This window comes from Megalobrama amblycephala, linkage group LG13 (genome assembly GCF_018812025.1).
Source record: "Megalobrama amblycephala isolate DHTTF-2021 linkage group LG13, ASM1881202v1, whole genome shotgun sequence".
Taxonomy (NCBI): domain Eukaryota; kingdom Metazoa; phylum Chordata; class Actinopteri; order Cypriniformes; family Xenocyprididae; genus Megalobrama; species Megalobrama amblycephala.
The window spans coordinates 4,609,906-4,635,646 of record NC_063056.1 but is presented as its reverse complement, the minus strand read 5'-3'; the positions used below and the strand labels follow the sequence as shown (position 1 = coordinate 4,635,646).

The 25,741-nt window shown below is 36.6% G+C and overlaps 2 protein-coding genes across 2 annotated transcripts in view; one reads left to right on the top strand and one right to left on the bottom strand.

Moving 5' to 3' along the window:
- LOC125243656 (serine/threonine-protein kinase pim-2-like) overlaps positions 1-25,741 on the top strand; it is a 37,895-nt gene that overhangs the window by 4,441 nt on the left and 7,713 nt on the right. The gene's annotated exons all lie outside the window — the stretch shown is intronic.
- LOC125244003 (CUB domain-containing protein 1-like) lies at positions 7,579-23,937 on the bottom strand. The gene is made up of 9 exons (XM_048153906.1): positions 23,805-23,937; positions 22,626-22,841; positions 17,562-17,888; positions 17,105-17,467; positions 12,400-12,597; positions 10,789-11,166; positions 10,214-10,567; positions 10,028-10,109; positions 7,579-8,084 (listed from the first exon to the last, which is right to left on the bottom strand). The coding sequence occupies exons 1-9, from the start codon at positions 23,875-23,877 to the stop codon at positions 7,715-7,717; spliced, it is 2,361 nt and encodes a 786-aa protein (XP_048009863.1). The 5' UTR covers positions 23,878-23,937; the 3' UTR covers positions 7,579-7,714.

Sequence of the window (25,741 nt, the reverse complement as noted above, 5' to 3'; positions counted from 1 at the left end):
CAAAAAAAGTGTCAGTGTCACATTTAATTAGAAGTACAACTTCAGTTTCTACTACATAGCAGCTCTTTAGTGTGTTCATGTTTTAACGCACCTCTGACCTCGACGGACTGAACAGAAGAAATGAACCAGAGATTTCCAGATCAAAGAAGGCAGAGCCCCAGATCACACCAACATATTACGTAATTGTCACAGACCAATAGTTTGATGGTGTTTTGGCACGTTTTTGTTCTAAATGACATCATTTGATTTTTTACTAATATAATGAATTATTAATCAAGTTTTTGAGAAGTTGGCATTTTACAAACTGAACTAACTTTGCCACGTCACATAAAGCACAAATTATCTGATATTTTAAAAGACTACTTATTGACCTTGACAAACATCGTTGAGGATTATGAAGCTGGGATATAATATAGGATATAATATAATTTTCTGTTTTTGTTATGTACTCTTCATGAATTTCAATGGACTGAAATGCTACTTCATGTGATTAGGAGAATATTTTTTAATTTTCATGTTAGATTGGAAGAATTTGTGAAAAGAATAGTTGTAATAAAATATTAACAGAAATTGTATTCAAGCATGTAGAGACAATGATTACCTGCAAAAAAAATTAAATGTGCATGTGTGACGTGCACATACAGAGTATGCATGGTTACAAAAATCTGACGCGTATACTCTTTCGATGATGAAATTCACATCATGGGCACTGTATGCTGACCCTCACGCACACACAAAAATTGAAGTATACTTTGGGCTTTACTAGTTGTAGCTGACAAAAGGAAGTTATGACAACCATTAAAAAAAAAACTTACCTGCCTCACACATCATGCAAAAAGAAACTAAAGAATCAAGAAAACTTTTTAAAAAGCAAAGAATATTAATAAAAACCAAAACGCTGCAGATTCCTTTACCCACAGACTTCCCACGTAAATGTTTTAGTGCAAAACTGTAAAATTCAGCCAAGATAAGTAGGTGCGTTTCACAATTTTAATGCACTTCTCATCAGATGGTTCTTTGCCTCCACGTCGTGCATTAAAATCGTGTAATACACACCTAGCCATGGATTATCCAGCTTACCATTGTAACTTGCCAGTACTGACAAGTTAAAGCTTTGTTGATGTTAGTAGGGTCACACGGTATACCCGTACTAGGGTAGTATCGTGATACTAAAGCTTCAAAATACTGCTGACGCCACTGTTCGTTTCAAGACTGAATCCGTGTTTTTGAACAATTCAGGAGAGTCAATGATTCAATGAGCCGTTCATAAAAACAGTCAACTGCTTTGTCCCTGAATGAATCAGCCGTTTTGAACGAATCGTTTGAATGAATGATTCAGTGACAGCAGTTTTAATTTTCCATTTAAAAGCAGGCCTATTATTTCAATTTTTTCCATCAACATTTCATATTTCTACATTCAGAAATGAATATTTAAAATGTTAATCTCATTTATGCAATTTGGTTCACATTGACTTTATTTGGTACAATAGTTATCCACATTAATAAAGTATTCAGTGGAGAATCTAGTCTAGTAGTTTTCAGTTACATCTACGTCTGTAATAAAGCGGGACTCAGGGTAGGATCCATTTGCAAGCTTTTATTGAACAGAGTTTGTAGTCAGAAAGGCAATGGTAGAATAACAGCAGACAGGTATGGCAGAGAGCAGGCAGAATCATAGTTGAGGAACAGGCAATGGGTCAGGGCTGGCAGATAACAATCGTAAATCCAAAACAGAGCTAATAGTCCAAAGGGCAGGCAGCAGAGAATCATACACGGGGAACAGACAGGGTCAGTATCAGGCAGACAGACAAGATAATTAACGCTCAGAATTGGTACCGTGGTAAACAAGACTTCGCAATGTATGTAAGGATGTGCATGGCTTAAATATTCCAGATAATGTGCTGCAGCTGGGTGTGGTGATTACTGATTGGTCGAGTGAGTGCAGGTGCTTGGCAGGGAGGATGATGGGAGATGTAGTCCGCGAATGACTGGTAACGTGACAATGTCTTTATGAAAATTTTGTCTATTTTGTAAATTGCAATTATGAATTACCAAAATACTGCAATGTCTCATGATACTACTTGGTATCTAGATACTTCAGCTGGTATAGTATTGTAAAATGCGTTTCTGGTGTTGTGACAACCCTGTTATGTTAGCAGCGAAAAATTTGACTGGAAGGGTTCATTAAAATAACTTCCTTTTGTCAGCTACAACTAGTAAAGCCCAAAGTATATATTTTTGTTTGTGCGTGAGGGTCAGCGTACAGTGCCATGATGTGAATTTCATCATCAAAAGAGTATACGCTTCAGATTTTTGTAACCATGCATACTCTGTATGCGCACGTCACACATGCACATTTAATTTTTTTGCAGTAATTCGTTTATCCACAAAGTGGCAACCGTACCCGGGGGTCGTAGATTCACAAGGTTAATAATTATTTAGTTATTATGCAGTGCCTCTCACAAATGTCTCCATGGTTGAAAGGCACGCTCCCTGTGCATGCAGGGGGTCACAGGCGGTGTGTAATATCATTGCACCTGCTGCACCCATGGTACGTCAGCAAAGTTCCTTTATTATTATGCTGGAATGAGAGTAGTTCCTAGCCATATCGTCCTAGAAAATCACAACTTTTAATTTTCCGTCAGTCTTAGTACACGATGTAGCTACAGAAGAGTCAAGTTTTACATAGGAAAAATATCGAAACTCATTTTTGAGCGAGATGCTATTGGTCTCATCAGATTCAATGAACTATGCTAAGCTATGCTAAAAGTGGCACCGCTAGACTCAGAGTTTGGCTGAATGGATTCGAAAACTGTAAAACTCAACTGTTTAACTCTAGGGGAGTGTTATAATACAGAAGGGGACAGAGACGTTGATGGAATATAAGAGAGGTTTATTGAACAACCAGAGAATGGAGCAGAGTGCAGGTAAGTTTTTGGCAGATGTGATCGTAGAGCTGATACTTGTCTTTCTAATTGCAGAAACCGTGGAGAGCTGGCAGTTTTGGAGCAGATCAGACACAGAGTAACTCACACAATTTTACCTGTCCTACTTTCTGTGGAATAAAGTCCTGGTCAGATGTATTACAGTAGCTGCTTTCTGTCTAAACAAAGGAAGCTTAAACTAAAACAGTTCCTGCAATAATGTGTTAAATTACCCACCATATATTCCTACCTAAATTTAACATCTGCACTGGACAAAATATTTAGCAACTGCCTTTTATACTTAACTTGAACAAGAAAAAGATATTCATTCTAAAATGTGAAATGTCATAGAAAGCATTAACTTTCTTATGCATATATTGTTACAACATTAAGTTTGTGTTTTAAAACAAAGTATAAGGAAACTGTTTGTGTTTCTTGAAAAATGATTGCTTCAATTAATGTTTTGCAAGATAAAACCCTATAATTCTAAGTGAAAAGTGATTTTTTTAATCAGAAGTTTCTATCTGTATTTGACCTGTTCCAAAAATCACCATTTACAAATTTGAGAGGATTTTGATATTGTACAGTTAGAATACATTTAGGGACAAGACACTTGTTCCCCATATAATTTTTGCGATATGGAATGCAAAATCTTTGAAGCTCAATATCTCAAAAGTGCTCAGAATGCAGATAAAACCTAATAATTCCAAGAGGACAAAATGTGTCCATGTTTTTATCATGAAATAAATTGGGCACTAGTGAAATATCATAAAGTATAATGAAATATTTGTGGTATGTTGTCTGTCATCTGAGAAGGATGCTTTTTGTAGCTAGAATGGTGTAGTTACAACATCTACCAGCAAGATATTTTCAATTTTACATTGGTTAAATGATTGATACCCAGATACACAACAATATGAAGTACTGTATACTTCAGATTCATTTTATTAAGTAAAATTAAGTTGAAAAGATGGTGCCGGGGTATGTGGCCTGCCGTCCGCTGCCTGTTGTGTTTGCCCATTTGTTTGTTTTAATGTGTTTTATGTTAGCGATTTTACAAAATGTTTCGTCACTTTTAACTTATGATCATCAGACGCTGTTCAACATGAAAAACATCACTAATGTGCTACTCCATGATGTCCAGTAAGGTGCACAGTTTGCTTCTCCTTTGGTGACTATACCTGACTATCTCTGCCTTGTTCTTTGCCGGGAAGAAAGCATCGCAACAGGCAGGCCAGATGCCAAGGTTTTGCAGTCAAGTTCAAGCTTCTTCTGGTGTCTGAATTGGATTTCCCGCTCCGCGCTGGCCTTCTCGCTTATGTGGCAGGTTTGCGGCCACTTCGTTGTGGGGTGTTTGCTGGAACCACTGCATGCGTTCAATACACCGATTGTAGGTGATCCGCCGAATCAACTTCCCATAAGTCGCTCACCACATCTGTGCCGAGGCAGCGTCTGTGTCAGTCACCTCCGTTCACCATCTTGGGTACCAAGCGGGCTCCTGGGCTAAAGCAGCTCTGGAGCAAACTCATTGCTAGAGTGGGTTCTGGAGTGGACACATGGGCTGAAGCAGGCTCTGGAGCAGACAGATGGGTTAAAGAGCAGTGTGCGGCCCAAACACACAAAATGGCCATTGCCTTAACAGAGAGTGCAACTGACAGTGGGACCACCTCTAAAACCCCCAGACTTGACACCACCGCCAAGATGGCAGATCCTCCAAGCTGAAAGGCAGTCTCAAAAGCCTAGGGACTGCCTTAATGGCTTCGTGTGCAACATTCATGACAACCAGGAAAATTGACGTGGCGTCCATGATGGATGGAGACTCTGGCGTAGCTGAAAGGTGCTGAAAGCACAGGATTAGTGACCATTAGAACTGGACCTACTGGAAACCATGGTGGGCCAAGCTCCAAGGCCACCAGAGCTTGGTATGTACTCACCCCTCCAAAAAAAAAATTCAGGGGAAACGTCCTCCTCAACCTCCCCAACCGTGAAAGAGGGCCCACTCAACAACAGTGCATAGTCCATATAAATCTGTAATGGGTAGTAAATCTCCCCTTCTGGGAGCCATGATTTAATTGGTTTGTTCAGCCCATAGCAAAAAATGTCCTTCAGTGCAATTTCATCAAACAATCCCTGGAATGACAACTCATAAAACCTCAATACATAATACAGATCATATTCCTCAATTGATAAGTTCTTTGTCACAGTCACCAGCTGGTGTGCCCAGGACAGCCACCAGAGGGCAATCCTCCCTGATTGCCATTTAGAGCAGAGTAAATATTTATAATCTAAAGATTTTTTTTCCACTATAATAAAGAGCCTTTTGTGGAATGTAAAGATTCCATGGATGTTAAAGTTCCTTAATAGAACCATCAATGCCAATAAAGAATCTTTATTTTCAAAAGTTTAGAAGAACCATTTTGGGTCCCACCAAGAACCTTTCACTGAACATTTAAAAAAAAAAAAGAATATTTTAATCATCTTTTTTTTACTATTAAGAAAGAAGCTTTTCTACAGTGGGAAGGTTCCATAGATGTTAAAGGTTCTTCATGAACCATCAATGCTTTTAAAAAACATTTATTTTTAAGTGTAAACAGTAGAATGTGTAGCAAAAAAGAACCTATTGGATCTTTATTATAACTATCATCATAGTTCTGTTAACAAGTATGTTCACAAATGAATTTATAGACCTTATGCACCAGAGAAACAAGTGCGCCGCAATATTTATAAAATTGCAAGTTGTGGTGTTTGAAGGGCCATTTCAACATCAAGGATGGTAAAAGGCAACTCAGAAGTGAATGACCAGTCAATTTATTTGTTTCAATAATATTAAGGAGTAAGAGAGCTGACAATTATCTCATGTAAAGCTAATGACTTTAGTGGTTTTATAAATACACTGAAATCACATCTGAAATGACAAACAGATGACGAGCAGTTCCTGTGGTGTTCGGGTCTTTCAAAAATGACACAAGCCATGGCTGATTCTCGGCCATTGTAGAATATCTACATTGGTAGGAGATGATCGTAATTTAGCACAATCAGTGTTAAATGCTAAATTTTTTAATGTTAAAATTATTATTATTATTATTAACCTTTATTTAACCAGGTGAGTCAATTGAGAACCAGTTCTCATTTACAATGACGACCTGGTTTACAATTATATATTTTATTACAATTAAAATATTTTTATATTTTTATATTAAAATATTTTGGAGTCATATGAAGACAGGTCTGGTTGAATCTGCACCATTCTTACTGAATGTCTGTGTAGCTTAGGCATGTGATCACTGTAGGGAGACCTTAATGCTTCTCTTTGTTGACAATAGAATTATAAACAATTCTTATTATGAATTTGTGAAGATGGTTGGCACATGTTGCATTCCCAAATGTAAAGTAAATGCAAGAGCCTGAGGAGCACTGATATAAGTAAGCATTAAATAATTAAATTAGTAAACATAACACTTTGCAGTTTATTTAGTAATTGTTTAAGGCTATTTTGTGATTTCAATCATAAAGTTACTGTACTACTTTAAGCACTATAATAACTAAAACTAAAAAGTTAAAATTTGAAGCTATATAGACATACATAAAAAAATAAACATGACAAAACCACAGCAAAACTACTAAAATTAAAATGAAAACTGAACCCCTACTGTCAAAAATATTAACACTGCATTGGATTCCAGGTGAAGATGTGACCGTTTTGTAAGTGTTTTATTAGAATTAGTTTGGCCTATTAATTTGGCTTTCGGCTACCAACAAGTGTCTAGTAGGTTACCTTTGTGTAACACATATTATAATATTTTAATCCATTCTGCCTTTTTTCCTCAGTATTGAGCATTATAACCAATCACACGTTTCTGATTGTGAATTCAGTGGCCAATTGGATATATAATTATATAACAGTACAGTGTAAATAAACATAAATGCAGCTTCTGTTCCACCTTTGCAGTGTAAAGATGCTGTTGTTGATGTTGATAAAATTTTATTTGTAACATAACTACAGTATAGCACTCTGAATGACTAAAGTAAATTTAAGTATTTGACATAAAACACAACACAGATACATTTAATAAGGTAATTGTAAAAAAAAAAAAAAAAAAAAAAAAAAAAAAAAGCCCTTAAAAAAGTACAAAATACTACCCGTTAATGTTAATTTCTGACCCTGATGAAAACCCAGAAGAGCATTTTCCTACATGGCTGCCTAGCCTGGCAATAGCGTCCCTGGCACTGCACAGTTCAGACATTAGTTTAAAGTCTAGATGGAACAACCATCAGTTTACTAACCAGACACAATTGATAACAGAAGCCCCTGTTTTGAATAGCTCAGCAGATTCACAAAAGCCATAAAACAAGAGTAGTTTTGATGGGTTTGCAGTTGAGCCTCCAGCATCTGTCCCATTCCAGACAGCAGAAATAGAATCTCTAACACTCTCACGGCAATTCATAACTATTTTATGTTTTGGTGAATTGGTGACTAATTCATTTAAATCTGCTTACTCTTTTTTCGTACAATTCAAATCGTACAAATTCATTTGAAACTACTGAAATAGTTATCTTTCCCATGAGATTGAGTCGCACTCACATATTCAGTCTACACCAGTGAGATCAACAGAGAATGCTTTGCAATATAATAACATTTCTGGTCTCAAACAGGTTTCTTTTTCTAGAAAATTTATCTGATGTAGTATAGACATTTTAAAACAAGCAAACTGTTGCAAATATAAAATCACTACATATACAATCGTCGTAGACACCTAAAAAGAATTTTTGCAGTAGAAAATTCAATTCCATCAAGGACTCTCTTCTCTCTCACACAGTCTGGTTTCACAGGCCTCGTCCTCAGAGGTTTTGATGGGAGACTTTGGTGAGCCAGATGTAGTTGACTGTCCCTGAGTATAACCATAGAGTTCACCGTCAACCATCCCGCTGCCTTTAGTGACTAGGCTTTCACCTTTGCTGACTGGTCTGTCAGGTAAAGGTGGGCCGCTCTCATCTTTACATTGTTCATTTTCATCTTCTTTATCAAGCAGATGGGAATATACTAGAGACTCATCAATGTAACAACAAATGTGAGGATCTTCCTCCTCCTTCTGTGTTTTGGGGATACCATGGAGGCCTGGATTGTAGTTGGACACTGGGGGAGTCTTCCTTTTCTTTTTCCTGTGCAATATTAAGATACTTTGTTAACAAACATCCAATATTACAGCACAATACTTGTTAGGGTTTCAAGAGCAATGCAGCATCAGTCGCGACGCGAAGTGTTTTTTGCCAGTTTCAGCCTGACGCAGTTATCATTTTGACATCCTGCGCCACGTTGTTTAAATAGCAAATGCATTTGCGCCCATCTGTTCACCCATGTGTGTGCTGGTCTGAAAACAAGGCGTGTTCAGGCACATTGTTGGCGTGATGCTATTTTGAGGCAACTGAGGGCATGGCCACTTTCACTTAAATGGCTATAACTCTTGAATGGAATAAGATAATTTCATCAAACGTGGCGCACATGTGTATGCGCTCATTTGCATATGACATGAACAAAATTGCAGCATTTGGCCACTTGGTATTGTATAACTGGAACAAAACTTGGCTCTAAAATGGCTATAACTACGCAACAGTTGGTCCAAAAATTGTGAAAATTGTCATTCAGTGTTTTTGTCCAAGGTACTGTACCATCATTGTCTATGACGACATTTATTTAAAAAATATGGCTACCATCAGCCAATCAACATTCAGAAGCTATTAGACAATGTTATCAGAGGCCGATCAAAATGAAATGAGGCCCGTTTGACTCATGGCCTCAAAAGACAGTGAAAAATTGTAAAAAAAAAAAAAAAAAAATGCCATTAGATGGGCACTATTAGATTTTACATGTGTGAAACTTGCATACTGATTATATATTATGAGATATTTTACACATACACACGTTATTCAAATTACGTTGGATCTCATCATTCTGAACAACTTCAAGAAAAAAAAAAAACTTTTGCCAACTAGTCCAAGGGTTAATAAAACCAGTGTAGTACAAATCTCATGACTCCCTAGATTAATAATTATCAAAAATATGTTGAACTCTACTATTTGGATGGTTATAGTACAGTCGTTCCAAAATGGCCTTGGGTTGTGACCCATACGGTTTGCTAGGGCTGCCTTTGACTAAAGATTTTTCTGGTTGACTAGTAGTCGTTAATTTTAAGCTATTAGACTCATGTTTATTATTAAACCATATGAATCATAATAAAGGGCCTTTAATGCCTACATAGCCTAATCAGCACTCAAGCACACACATAGAAGGCAGAAGCAATGATTATGAATGTGTCAGCGAAAAACAATTATATAACATTTAATCATTAATTGATAAACTTGTGTTTTCTATATTTTCGGCTTCAGTGATGAAGCTGATGATGCTGACTCGTCATCTCTGCAGTAGTGCACGCGCCTGTATGTTTCATACAGATTACATAACCTGAGAATATTTGTTTTGTTGTTATTGTAAGTGCACAAATAAAAGTAGACTCTTCACAGATTCAAAAGATGTATTACTCTTATCTGTATGACCAAAAATGATTTTAAGTGTATTTTTAGTGCAAGTGATCGCACCGGTGCCTCCATGTTAGCCGCCATGCAGTAAGTGCACTACTATTCAGCTTTCACACTTCGCACAAACACTTGATTAGCCCACATTTTTCTAGTTTAACGGTAAAATGAGCAGCATTTCAGATGATACGCCATATTTGAGGTTGATGAAATGATAGGCAAGCGTTTGGATGTCCTGCCCGATGTTCTGTAACTACCACATAGATCAGCTGTCAATGATCTGTCTGTCACAAACTACATGGCTTTGCCACTTCCTGTGGATTTTTTTTAGCGACTAAAAAAATTTGGTCAACTGAGCGTCCTCTCGTTGCCTAATATGGACTAATTTATAATACAGTTTACTTAAGAGCTTTTCCTGAAATGCAACAAGATTCTAAACAATGATGTAAACTTTTATGGAGATCATGCTATAGATTTTTTCTTCTCTGATTTACAGGCTTATTAAGTCTTTAAAGGCCTTAAAGTTCTTGAACCCCTGTAACTTGTAAAATATGTTTTTGAAAAACTCTCACCTGAGAACAATCCAGATCACCACGGCTGTTATGATCATTAACACAGTCCCCACGATACACAGGATGATGCCCAGAAGCTTCTCTGAAAACATGATGATACATTTTACTTTATCTTTCCCCTACTGAAATATTACATGGAAATTCTAGTGTGAATCTAGTGGACAGAAGAAAGTAAGGCTCATTCACTTGTGTTACTCTGCAGTGTGATCTCCATCATTGCCCTGAAGCTTCCTGTCGGGGACTTACAGTTAGTCATGTTAAGGTAAAAACTTTCTGGGACCAGCACATCATTAATATTCTCATCCTTTTTAGTGCTGTACACCATCATTTGAGGCACAATGGTCTGCACTGCAATGTTTGTGTACACCTCAATACACTCAGGTTGGCTGACATTCATGAACTTCAGATTGCTCTTAAGCTGTGGATCCGTGTTAATGATCCAGGACACATTGCTGGAGGGTTTCATCCCAGACGGCCAGGCTGGGGTCGCCAACACTGTGGGATTATCCATTTTTGGTGTAACAGTAAATATATAGTGCTCTGTATGAGAAAGGCAGAAGAGCAAAACTCAAGAACTGTTTTGATATTTTGAAATCACTCGCACTGAATATATTTGAGCAGGTACACTACTATTGAATGGTTTGAGGTCGGTTAGATTTTTAAAATGTTTTTCAACTTGCATTTCCTATATAGTTTCCTCAACATAAAAAGCAGCTACTGTTTGCAGTAATGTATAATGAATGTACAATGAAACACTTTACCTGATATGTCTTGTGTAAATGAATAAGTTAAAAAGGGTTTAGTTGCCAAATTCTGGTCATTGAAACTTGTAACGGAGGCAGTTACTGCAATCTTGGATTCACGGATCTGGATTTTCTCAATGGTTCCCTTTGGACAAAACTGCCCAACAGTGATGCCAGGGTTATCATGGGACACATTTAGAAGGAGGTTGCTATTGCATTCATCCTCAGACAGACAGTAACGCAGACCGCCTGTAGGGGACTGTAGCTCCACTGAACTGTTCTGTGGGCCTTGAAGGTGCCATGTCATCGTCTTCAGAACTCCTGGGATACAGATCTCATTGTTACTGAAGGTTATAGGGAATGTAGTGGATGCACAGCTTCTCCATTCTTTACATTCTGTTGATGAAACAAAGTGAGAGATGAATAAATTAAAAAATAAAATAAAAATGAGAATTGAATTGAATGAATAGAGAAATGTTTAATTATTAAGGGCCCAGAACTGAAAGAGCATTAAGGCCCATTCAGACCAAGAATTCAATCCCATTCAGACCAAGACATGTATATGATATAAACTTAAATATGATAACTTACATATGATATCTTATATGATATATACAATAACAATAACTACATGAGCATCCACACCAATGGATGACAACATTCTGTGTACTGTATTATAAGCACAAGCTGCAGTTATGTTGTCTGCCGCTTTAAATACTGGAGCTCTTTAAAGTTGGTGGATTCTGTGATTCCAACAATATCATTCCTACATTATCATTATAGTTGTGGTATGGACTTAGAATTAGAATGATTCTTGAAACTTTATAGTTACAGTTATCTTTATAGTTATCATCCTTGTGGTCAGGCCTTGACCCTATTGTTTACATTAGTTTTCTTCTTCTTCTTCTTCTTCTTGTGCCACTGCCATTTGACTTTTATTTTGACGGCACTAAGAACGGCGACTCTGAGAACAGCAGCGCCTGAGAGCACAACACTCCCATTCTCTGTCTTCATTAGTTTACGGACTATGTTTAACAGTTTTGTCTAATATGTTACTAGATAGAACTGTTTGAAAAGAGAGTAAACTGTATTTAAAAAGTATGATTGGATTTGGTTTTATATTATTAGTAATAAAAATGCAAACACTATAATACTTTCTCATTTACCGTCAGCATTCAGCAAATATGTGTTTATAACAAATCTTTGAATATATAAACATTTAATTTCACAAACATTGCAGACTTAGTCAAATCCATCTGTCCGATATTCTGAAGTGCGCATTTGAAACATGCTGAAGAGCTGTATACATCCAGTGTGAGGAAAAGGGCTCAGAAAATCACTCTGGATCCCTCCCATCCAAGTCATTTTCTCATTGAACTATTGCCATCTGGCCGCCACTACAGAGCACTGAGCACCACCAGAACAACCAGAAACAAGAAAAGTTTCTTCCCCCAGGCAATCTACCTCATGAACAGTTAAATGTTCTCCCCACTGTGCAATGATAAATAAGTGAAATACCACTTAACCTGTAAATTCTATTCTACTCTGCTGTATATAGCACACCTGTACACACAAATATGTCTATTTCTGTTTATTTATATATTACAGTGAGTACACACAGTAGAGTACCTATGGTCTGGTGGACGGTCATCTCTAGTTCATCCTTGTTACACTCAATGGATTCAATGTCATAACGCTTCCCTGAAGCTATGGTGACTTTGTCCATTATGACCGAATCCATTTTCAACACACAAAGGGACGTGGGATCCTTTTTCACCACACGTATCTGTAGCATTTGCTTCTCTGGCAGATCCCCTCCACAATGCTCTGCAACAGTGACAAGAATAAGAAAAAACAGATATTAAATATTATATGAAATAAGTGTGGCATAATGAACAGTCAGCCGGTCATTTTTGCTAAATAAAACCATCAGAGTCTTATTATGAGAAAAGAGATGGTGAAGTGTCAAGGAACACTGAACTCATCCAGCCTTGACCAACCCCTAATCCAAAATCCTGATTATTATTCACATACTTAAATAATTATACAGATATGAATTAAGTGTTTTAAGTTGAATTATTTGTGGCTGACTACCAAGACTTTTCAGTGGTCAATACAGATATCTAGAGTGGCTGCAGGGTGATTTAACTCTGATACAGTATAATAAAATTCAAGATTAAAAAAAAAAAGCATGCTGAAAAAATTTATTTTACAAAGCATTTTCTCAAAATTAACAAAAATCTTTTTTCTTTTTCCCGGCAGTGCTAGTTAATGTTACTGCATTGGGCTAAAACTTACTAACTTTGCTCTCACAGGGTAAAACAACTTCCCTAAAAATGTTTGATAATTTTTGTAATTTTGTTTACCAGCAGCCACATAACCCTGTAGTCCAAGACTAGTTGCCCACTGAAGCCAAGCAGGGTTGAGCCTGGTCAGTACCTGGATGGGAGACCTCCTGGGAAAACCAGGTTGCTGCTGGAAGAAGTGATAGTGACACCAGCAGGGGGCGCTCATCCTGTGGGCTGTATGGGTCTTAGCGCCCCAGTATAGTGATGGAAACACTATTCTGTCAAAAAAGCACCATCCTTCGGATGAGATATTAAACCGAGGTCCTGACTCTCTGTGGTCATTAAAAATCCCAGGATGTTCTTAGAAATAGAGTAGGGGTGTGACCCCGGTATCCTGGCCAAATTTGCTAATCGGCCTCTGTCCATCATCATGGCCTCCTAATCATCCCCATATACTGATTAGCTTCTTCACTCTGTCTCTTCCCCACCAATAAGCTGGTGTGTGGTGGGCGTTCTGGTGCAATATGGCTGCCGTTGCATCATCCAGGTGGTGCTGCACATTAGTGGTGGTTGAGGAGATTCCCCCTTCCATGTAAAGCAATTTGAGTACAGAGAAAACCACTATATAAACGTAACAAATCATTTTCCCCCACCTTGTTACATGCTTGTGAAGTTTCCCGTGAAAAGCATTATAAGTGATATATCCATCCAATTACTTATTGGAAGTAATGAGCAATCTGAACATTTCATTTCAAGTTTGTACCACAAACTTAGGCAGAGATTCAAATTATGTCTATTTTTAGTTATTTAATTTAATCTCTCTCTTTTTCTCTCTCTCTTTGTGTGTGTGTGGATTGTATGCTGGGAGCGGAAGTGTGGTGTGGGGAGTGGGAGTGAGAGCAGCACGCTTGAATTGGCTTTCAAGGTTAAATCTTTTTTTTTTTCTTTATGTTTTTTTGGGTTTAATTATCACATTCTGGTTTATTATTTAGTTTAAGAAAAACACCGGAGTGATTCATTCTTTGATAAGGATTTTTTCTCCAGTGTCTGCACTCTGTTATCCACATCTTGCAGTGAGGTTTCCACCGCTTGTATTCAAGAGGTAAATGATTCAACAGTAGTCATCAGCCCGTCAGTTGAAATCCGCATCTCCTCTCTGAATTTCTCAATCAAGTCAATAGAGGGCATGCATCGACATCACTTTCCTGCTGGAACGCTCTCCCTCAGCTGGATTGAGTGGCAAAAGAACCTGCCGCATGACTGGATTTAATAGGGGAAACTGCGAAAATGTGAGTAAAACAAACGATTACTCTAAACATTGGGCTTGAAAGTGTTCCTTATAACATGTCAAAGCCAGGAATCGTGTTTCCTGAAATTTATATGTGCCTGATTTCAATGCCGGGGAAACACATAAAGCAAATTTGCCAATGAAAGCTATATGTAACTACAATATAGGTAGGTCTAAATTGGAGTGGTCACTTTTCATCCTTCACATCTCTGAAAAGTCTTTAGTTTTATCATATTTATTAAAGATAGATAAGCTGTACCGAGAGGCGTGTCTGCCGTCACTGCCATGGGCGGAGCTAAAGAGTCATGAGCGTGCGTAGCTGTTGCGTAGAGATCGTCTGCAAGCTGTGACATCATTGTAAATAAAAGGGTAACAAAAACGTTTGTGCTGTTTACAATATATGTACTGATTGCCAACTAAACACAGACATTTGATGGAGTTTTACTCAGCACCCGCAATCTGATCTAAATCCAGCTCCAAACTGGGAATTGTTTACAAAGTATTCATAACCGAAATTCCGGGAACAAACAAACGCGCGAAACTCCATTGCTGCCCAAGAAAAACAAACTTCATCCACTGTTCCCTTAATGCTGGGTTCTTTGGGAAGCTGAAAAAGATCAGCTTTCCCTCAAAATCAGAAACACACTCCTTCGGTGACAGGAGCTGCGTCTCATTTCGGAGGCTGCATCCTCCAGAGGTCACATTTTAAGGCTGCATACGTCATCAAGGATGTCATATTTAAGAAAAGTAACCATGATAAAATTGACTGATATTCATTGTGAGGTGTAAAATACTGTAATTTCTTTCTTACTTTGCAATCTAATGGTTATTTTTCTTAAATTAAACTGCCTCGATGATGTGTGCAGCCTACAAATGCAACCTTCAAAGGGTGCAGCCCCTGAATTAGGACACAGCCATTGCTGAAAAATCTCTCGGCTTCCATAACCCGAACGAAGCGTGTTGATGGACGCGCTCTTGCTCTCGCTCTGGGTGATGTGTGTGTGCACACTTATCAGGGAGAAGTGTCTATACAAGAAATTCATGTCCACAACCGGAAGTAGTTTATTTGGCACAGAAATACTCTGTCTCGTGTTTTGAAACTTGGCCATGTTTAGCATGAGAATCCTCTTTAAGAGTGTAAATAAGTCAGAATGTATGAAATAGCATTACCTTATTGTAAAGTGTTAGTGAATTTGTTGAGATTAACAGTTTGTTAAACTTATTTAACAAGTATAACAAACACAAAAAGGACTGTTTGAGTTGAGTTTTGTGCATTTTTTCCCTATTACTACTATTTTTCATTGGTTGTTTAATCATTTTAATGGAACTGGAATTCCTTACGATTCCCAACCCAAGTTGACTCAGAATGACCCATTTATTAATATCTTGCATATTCTGTAAAGGGGTGTGTAAACTTATGAGATATGTTTGGAACAAGCGGCAACCACCCCCTTTCTCTCGTGAAGCCAATACGGAAGTAACTTAAACTGCGATTCATCGACTGGCCGCTAGGGACAGGCTCCAAAAGAGAGCAGAATCTCATAGAGTCCCATGTTAAATTGGCCAAGTTTATAGCAGAAAAAAACATGTTTACAAGTTGGTTCAAATTGTGGTTTTGGTTTTTACTGCTATTTTTGCCCTTCATGACAACTCTGAGGGGGGTGAATTTTTTTATAACTTATCCGTTTAAATTATATTAAGCCTTAAAGTTCTGCATAATTAAGGGCGTGGTCACTTGAGTGACAGGTGGATTGGCACTGCTCTCTGTGAGCCGTCACTTTACCTCAGATGCCGCTGAATTTGGCATCTCAGCCGTTTTTGTGCTTTTTTTTCTCGATTATTTTATACAATTATAAAATATGGCTTGCTGCATAATATTCGAGACTGATGTGTGTCTGCGTAGATGTGCATGCATGGGGAAGAGACACAGAACACACGTTGTTGGATCGTGGCATTGGCTGAAAGTTTTGGTTGTGAGATTTACTACAATGACAATGGCGGGAGGATATCAAAATCCGACAGCACTGCTTGGATATTATAACTAAAACTGCTGCACTATTTTGAAAAAAATATACTTTGGACACGGCTCATTTGTTTGTTAGATACGATCGTATACAGTTTTACAACATAAACGCTGCTCAGATTGCATCCTTTCTTGAAGAACGATGACAGAGAGCAGATCATTCAGAAGAAATGTGAAATGTTTTTTTGCAATGGACACTCATATTTTACCCAAGTGCCACAGATTGGATTCATCTCGTGATCTCTATTTCATTATAAAGGTATGAAGTCCCATTTGATTTTCCATGTTGTTATTTGCACACCCAACACTACTGGTGTTGGAGCATCTATATCTTAAAGAAACACCATAGATTGACAGTAAACTTTTAGAACGTTCTGATGATAAAACTTATCTTCATTAATATTTTAGATAGTATCTAGATAGATAGCTCCTTTGCTTGCTAACATGGTCACGTCGAGCTAGGCGGGCGTGGTTTCAGCAACCAATCATATCAGCTCAAACCACCTCCCCGCCTCTTTGCCCATTTTCAGTTATCCGGGAGTGACGTGCGGTGACGCGCAGCTAAGATGGCCGCGGCCTCATTTACGCTTCAAAACTGCTGTTCAGAACTCTATGGGTGACGTCACGGACGCTACGTCCATATTTTTTTACAGTCTATGGTTTGGAAATATAACTACTATAAAGGTACATAAAAATAAGCAAATCTAATTCTTGAAAAAAAAAAATGCTACATACCTATTTTTCTCTTGCTGGCAGAGATTTGAAAGTGCACCATTAGGCCTTGCAATGGAGGACTTGACCTGGACATTCTGCAGTTCTTTATGGAGATGTTAAAGTATCCAGTCTCCACCAATGGCTGGCTTCCATTCAGAGGTTTTACCAGACGGCTCTTGTCGTGCCATAAGTAATTCATTGCTGGGATGTTTTCATTTTGGAGGCATGTTGGAACAGTGTAGTTTATAATGTGCACATCTGTGTAGTACGGAGGGGGCACGGTGAAATACCACACTGTCTCTGCATTTTCAGGAAAAGGGTTTGGGGTAAAGAAGTCCTGGGTTGAACTCCTCTCTGGGAGAACAACATGGATAGAAGCCAGTGCTGCTGTAAAATAAAGAAAGTTCAATAATTCACATATGACAACTTTGTTTAGACAGTTTGTGCTTAAATATATAAGCTTTACCAGAGCACTTACAGTAAATGGTTGATACCAGTAATACACCGATATCTTTCATATCCAGAGGTTGACCTCCAGACACTTCCAAAGACAGTTTGACAACATTATTCACATTGACTGTTCTAATGGCTCCATTATGACAAAACCTTCCAACACTGACATTCTCTGATGTGATCGTGTAAACGTGTTTGTCTGGGCAGCTGTCTGTAGGCGGAATCTGCCGTAAACCAGGAATCCTAAAAAACAAACTGACTCTCCTTGTAGCTTTAGGCTTCAGATTCCAGGTGAAGGTCCGATTGAACTTTTGAAAGACATGATATTCTTTGGGTTCAATGATTGATTTCACTGTTGAACAAATGTGTTATGTCAGAGAAAAATGACAACAAACACACAGTGTTAAATTTAACCCTCTGGTGCTCCTCATTTACGGGTCACACTCATACTCCTCCTGGATAAAAGTAGTTTTTGATCAAAAATATTTTTATTTAACATTTTGTATTTTGAGGGAATTTTATGGTGCTAAGTAGTAGTATTCTGATATATTATCAAGACCAATGTATGGCCATATATTTGGTATTTTTTTAAATATCAGCATGTGTCAGAAATGGGACTTTTATTTTGACAGTGCTGAAAATGGCAGCACCAGAGAGGCCGTTTACACAACACCATTTTCAACTAAAAACAGGAATCTTTAATGCCTTTTGGTCATTCATTTACTCGACAACAGCGTTTTGGGGGCCTGAAAACAAACTTTTGAAAACGGGATTCAAAGTGCATGTTTATCATTATTGTCTCTGTATAAACTACAAAAACACGAACTTGTGAAAATGGTGACGTCATGTGCATGTTACATTTTCAGTCTATAGGTGTATAGTGTTTCTTTACACACATCTCCATCTACTGGCCTGGCAGAAGAATACAATGTTTTTATTCATTTTTGCAGATCCATGTGACATTGTCTTCTGCACACAAAAAAATGCAAAGGAAACTTTCCAGTTTGTAGGACATAATTGTTGTATAAAGAACAAAACACTCTGTCTTCATTAGTTTACACGCTACATCAGAAATTGAATACTAACCCTACTATGTAGTATGTGATAAACCATACGCCAAAGTGTCTGAATACATAGTTTTCGAAAAATAGTAGGTGGATTACCCAGATGACCTACTACTTCCTGCAAGATTCTGACGTGTGCATTCGATGGACACTTTACTCTTCCATGAGGATTTATGAATGTTATTGAATCAACACAACTAAAGCTGGTAGGTCACATGACAGTAAAAACATGGCGGATGTAGTACGTCCAAATTGAATTTCATTCATACTACTCATATTCATAATATTATAGAATATACTTTTTTAACGGTCAAAAAGTAAATTCAAATGTAGTACCAGTATGTGATTTCATACGCAGCATCTGTCTGTTTAACAGTCCTATCTAATACGTTATTACATAGAGCTCTTTAGCAAAGAAAATAAACTATATACGAAAAGTATTAGTGTTTGCTTTTATATTATTAGCAATACAACGGCAAATGCTATAATACTTTCTCATTTACTGTCAACATTCAGCAAATATGCATTTACAGAATTTATATGCCATATCTAATAAACAGGCCCTGTTCCTCCACATCCATCCATCATAAACGTGTAATCCACAGGGTTTAATAAAGTATGAAAAATATCTAGCTTCCTCCAGACCGCCTTCTGTATTCAACCTATGAAGAAAGTGTAACTGACGTTGCGTAAGTTACGTTTTTTTTTTCATAAGTTGAATAGGGAAGGTGTAGGATGTAGCGTAAGCGTTTTGAACTGTGAGAGTTTTACACTTTCTTTGTAAGTTGAATACAGAAGGTTGTCTGGCGGAAGCTTGATATTTTATTTTGGAAGAAAGTCATATATGCCTAAGGCTACTAAATTAAATACACAAATTTACTAACAGCTTGCGTCAGCGCAAACCCTCTCTTGGCATTAAAAAACTACTGTCAAGATTTACTAAAGACACACAGTTCAAAATTAGTGCTGAAAAGGCAGGACTGAGTTGTTTTTGTGGCTGACCTTATTGCATATACATTTGTAGGAGTTTACCTTTCAGATGCAAAATTTATGGGAGGAGAGTATTTAAACGAATCACGCAACGCGATTTACTAATGATTGCATCTGTGTTCTTTAATTTCCGCGTCAGCAGTAGATCACGTGCAAAACTTGCCACTCCCATTACCACATTTGTGGAATTGCGCTCTCACGCTAATTTGCCCCATTTAGTAAATCTGGCGCCTAGGATGGCTTGAGGGTGAGTAAATTAAACTTAAAAGTGAACTAATCCTTTAACTTCCGGTCTGTGTTTGTTTATCGGTCTGGCTAGTGGCTAGTAATATGGTGCCGACTACAAACACAATTAACCCTTAAATGCATACCTTGGGTCTTTATCGACCCGGGACGTCATTCACTACCCTCCTCCTCATAAATTTTTTTAAAGTTAGACATCATCCTTCTTAGTATTCCTCAATAAATTCATATATATTCATATATATAATATAACCCGAAGAAAAATTATAAAAATATAATTTTATATTTTATAAAATTATAAAAGAATGCCTGTTTTCCCATTCATTTTTTGTAAAAATTGTATAGGGTCGCCAATGACCCGAGGTGTGTATCAGTGTTCGTATATTTTTTTCTGCAGAACAATAATTGAATCTTTGATGACGGAATAAGTGCAATTCACCTTTATTCCACAAGGTGGCAATGTCTGATACACAATGATGAAGTGACGTTTCATTCAGACAGAAAATGAAAGAATAAGAAGTATCATTAGCAAAACGTGAAATGGCTCAGCAATTTACTGCAGAGCAAGTACTGAATGCAATCAAATATGAGTGTCACTGTCACTTGATGGATCTGGTGAAGCTGTCAGTGATAAAAATATTGATTTTGAAGATGTTAAAAATGATGAACATATTCTCAAAACTATCATTTGCTGAAAGTACTGGGAAATGAGCTCTGACGAGGATAGGGAAGATGGCTTAAAACATCTGCTCAAAAGCTCAAGCTCCAAAGGTTACAAAATATGCTTTATTTTATTATTATGTTACTCTTGTTACAGATCCCTTGTTCCCCTGGACTCCATTTCCCAGTATCCTCCTGTTTCTTCACCTGCACTCACTTCCCTCGTCAGCTCCTCATCATCACGGATCACCTGCACCTGGACTTGATTATCTGCACTCCCTTTATATTGCACTCACTCCCCTCACTCCTGGTCGGTTCTATGTTGTGTAAAGTGTATGTGTGGTACTCCTTGCCTGTTGTTCATTAAATATATTGTATGATTGTGGAAATCCGGATCTGCCTCATCTCTATACCAGCAGCACGTAACAACTCTAATATCAGAGGAGTTTTATATTATCGCGACAGGTAGAGATCCATCCGTGTTAGATATAGATCCGGGTCGCTAAAGTCCCAAATATGTAAGAATGACTAGCAAAACATTCAGTTGAGCTCAGGTTGATGTGCTGTAGGATAAAATCTGACATCTGGAACAAATAACTTGTAGAAAATAAAAATGTTTCAGTGTCCTAAAGATGAGTGGAAATGGCGAGCATGGATCAAGAGGTTTGGCAGCCAGGCAAGAATTCAAGAATCTGTAGCACTCACTTCGTTACAAGTAACAAACTTATGATAAGCGACAGATAATAGCTAGCTGACCAGTAACAAGACTGCAATAGTAATGATTTAGCTAAATTGATTGCTACACACGTAGATAACATTGTATACATTGATTTTACACAGTAATATTAGCTCAATGTTGTAGTTGATACACTTTAGCAATGATTTGAACTAGCGCTATGATACCTGATATCTATCAAACATAAAAGCCACAATGTTTTCCATCAATGCTATACAAATAACCTACAGTATTTAAGCCTTTGGCTTGCTTCCTGGGGACATAACAAATACAATAATGCATAGTTTTTGAAGCATTAAATGAAATACGGACTTAAGGAATAATAATAATAATAAGGAATAAATTTGACTTTGACCAAGTAACGGTTCCTTTCTTCTACTGGCAACCCAAAATAACACTGGCTAGACACAGTTTTAAATTGCTAACTAAAGTAATTTACTTATTTATTTTGCTTGTTATCAGAAATAATCTACTCTAGAGGGACTCTGCTGTTATTGATTCTTTGTGGAAGTCTACCGGAAGTTAAGTTTGGTCCACAAAAGTGCAAATGCGCTGTAACGTTTGTTTGTTATTGCTGTTGAAACAGACTATCGAACAACCACTAGCTACTAATCAGCCTAATATTTATGCAATAACTATTGGTAACGCTTTATTTTACAGTGCCGTAGTTACTACATGTACTTACTACAGTAATAACAGTAAATTATGCATAATTACAAGTAACTAACCCTAAACCAAACACGAACCCTAACTGTAACCCTATAGTAAGTACATGTAGTTAATTAATAGTACTCAGTACTTATTTGAGTAATTACAATGTAATTACGGCACTGTAAAATAAAGTGTAACCAAACTATGATCCATTTGTTTACACAATTTTTACAATTCAAGTATGACTTCTAATTGTTTTAAAATAATTTACAATTGATTATGTCTGATTTGTAGATTGACCACGAGGATTACAAGTGTGACTTTTTTCTTTTTTTTTTAGGAAATTTAACCTTTCAAATGATTTCTTTTGTTCATGTGTGTTCACATAGTGCCAACAAGTCTCATACCATTCTGATGAAGTAAAACATATTTTATTTAAAAATCACAACGTAAAGCACCAGAGGGTATAATTCAAAATGGATAATAATGTAATGTTCTGTAGATAAAATATTATAAAAGAAGAGGGACATTCCTAGCGGTCCCAGCTTTTAATAAATTGCCATAATGGAGGTGCTAAGATGTGTGAAAGTACACAAAAAGTTGTGGTCTGCTAAAAGTATATGCCTAAATTTGTTTATTTAGTAAACCAGACCAGTTTTTTTTTTTTATAAGAGAAAGATTTATATCTTAATGACCAGTGAAATATGATTTTCTAAATGAAAAATGTAAGGAGTAAAAGTATTACTTTTATCTGACAGCTCTCCAATATCTCTGATGATCTGCACGGTAAACACATCCTCTGGCTGTGAACAGCTGAAATTCAAACTCGTATCATTTCTGAGGATCACAGAAGACTGGCACACCTGACTTATACAAACTTCACACTGTGTGTTTATGCCAGCACTTGTGTTAATGTGGATGATTGTGCCCTCTTCAACAGCAACGTTGAGCTCTGCACCACCTGAAATGATGAAGAGACAAACTTTTATTAAGCAAACATCAAGATTTTAGCTTAAAATGCATGAGTATAATACATATATATATATATATATATATATATATATATATATATATATATATATATATATATATATATATATATAGAGAGAGAGAGAGAGAGAGAGAGAGAGAGAGAGAGAGACACTTTGCAGTTTCTCAGTTGGTATTAGTTTATGAATAACATTGTTTAAATTTAAGGTTCCTTATTTGCATTTTTGGTTCCATGAAGAATTTTTAACATTTACAGAACCTTTCTATTGTACAAAAGGTTCTTTATAGTGGAAAAGGTTCTTTAGATGATTAAAATTTTCTTCACACAAGAAAAAAAATGGTTCTTTTAAGAAATGTTCACTGAGGTTCTTTGGGAAAACCAAAATGGTTCTTCTATGGCATCATTAAAAAAAAAAAAAAAAAAAAAAAATATATTGTTTTAGATGTGTACCCTGAAACAACACAGTTAAAATGTATTAAAATCTGTAATGTCTTGTATGAAAAGCAACTGAAACATCAAATGAAATTTGTCAGCTGATAAATCCTTACAAAATAAAAAAAAAACAACAACACTGTCCTGCTTTCAATCTTGCTTTTAAGGAAATGATGATATGGGTAAATCAAAGACGTTGTTAACCAATGTATTTTTATATAAGATAATATTCATTTCTGAAGTGGAAAAACATCATAAAAATGAACAGAATACTGACCAAACCACACTGTAAAAACTAGACCACTTAAATGTGATCATCAGATCCTTTAAAACGGTGTAAACCTGTAGTCAGTGTGAGTTTATAAAAACAGTTTTATACATGAGATGAACACAAGTGTGAAGAGGTAAAGATTAACCCGAACTTAATGAGCATCACAGTGGATAGACTACTGTGTGTCTGTAAGTGTTGAATGTTAGAGTGGGTTTGGATGTAGATGTTACCTGTGAGCGCCGAGAATGACGACTGGAAAAACCCCAAAAGAAGCGAAAAGCATGTGAACCTCCAAATTGCCATGACTTTTTAATATCCAATAAACTCCTTACAGTGGACTAGAAATGTAAGAGAAATGTGCGCCACTGACTGGAGACCTTAGTTTTCACTGTTCCTCAGAGACAATAAAGTGGCTTCCTGTTTTGCGACAGACTACCAGGTTAGTCATCCATGTGAATCCGCATCAACATGATGTAGAAACGACCGTGAGCCTCGGGGGCCACTTAAAACTAAAGGCTACTGTTAACTGTATGTGTGTGTGTGTGTTAGTCCCACCTGTTATCACCTCATTCATCAAAACAGGTAAGAACTGGTCCTCAAAAGACTTTTAATTTTCCAGAACAATGTGAATTTTTGTTATCTGCACTGGAAAAAGAGTGATGGGAACAGCTAAACTGACTTTTTTTATTATTTTATTTTTTTATTATTTATATAGCCCTTTAAAACAGCATAAATGCTGACCAAAGTGCTGCACAACATACCAAACAAAACATCCTTGGCCATTTTAGAGTCATGTTTAATCTTCATTTGTTTAATCATTTTTAATATTTAACCATTTTTATTACTGCATTTCCAAAGATATAGACTCACATACACTCTTCAGTAATAAAGTCATTTGTACCCTATTGAAAAAAATAAGGTTTTAAGTGGTTGTTTGAAAATGTTTAAAAAAAAAAATAATGTTTTATTACAATTAAAAATGTTTTATTATCATATCCTGATGAATCCAGACAAAGTAGGGATTCAAAGTAAGTTCAGATCAATTCTGCGCATCGAAGCATATGTAACCAAGATTCTGTAAACCCTGTTGGTTACTATTTCACAGCTTCCATCTGTCAACCTCTCGGGCTGATAGAAGACTTTTAGGTAACACTTTAGAGTACTGATCCTTCATTAATGAATAACTACACAGGAACAAACGAGTAATGCATTATTAACACTATAACAACTATTAACTAACAATAAACTCTGATTAATGAATTAGTAAGTAATAGTGCTCAGTTGTAGGTGGTAGTTCACTATTAACTAATCAGTAACTACTGTTGTTTTTTCATACCTCCCAGAGAACTACTAAGAACTACTATATACAGGTTCATAATTAACGTGAATGATGCATAATGTATAATTAATTCTAAAGTGAAGGTCATGGTAACCCACTAGTAATGACTGAAGTGTTACCAAATACTTAAGAAGGAATTACTAATTATTTGGATCAGTATTCTAAAGTGAAAAGCATGATAACTCTCTAGTAACTACTGTAGTCATTGTAAACGTTTGATGTTTTTGTATGTTTTTCTACAGTAATTCCTTATGATATATTTGGTAACACTTAAGTAATTACTAGTGGGTAACCATGATCTTCACTTTAGAATACTGATCCAAATAAGAAGTAGTTACTTTAGAGTTATATAGTAACTCTTGAGTTATTACTATCCAATACTTTACAAAAACCTCAAAAGTTTACAAAGACTTAGTTATTGAGAATTATCATGCTTTTCACTTTAGAATACTGATCCAAATAATTAATAATTCCTTCTTAAGTATTTGGTAATACTTCAGTCATTACTAGTGGGTTACCATGACCTTCACTTTAGAATTAATTATACATTATGCATTATTCACATTAATTACAAACCTGTATATAGTATTTCTTAGTAGTTCTCTGGAAGGTATGAAAAAAACAGTAGTTACTGATTAGTTAATAGTGAACTACCATCTTCAACTGAGCACTATTACTTACTAATTCATTCATCAGAGTTACTTGTTAGTTAATAGTAGCTAGTAGAGTGTTAATAATGCATTACTCATTTGTTCCTGTGTAGTTATTCATTAATGAAGGATCAGTATTCTAAAGTGTTACCGACTTTTAATTCTGATGTCTGGTATT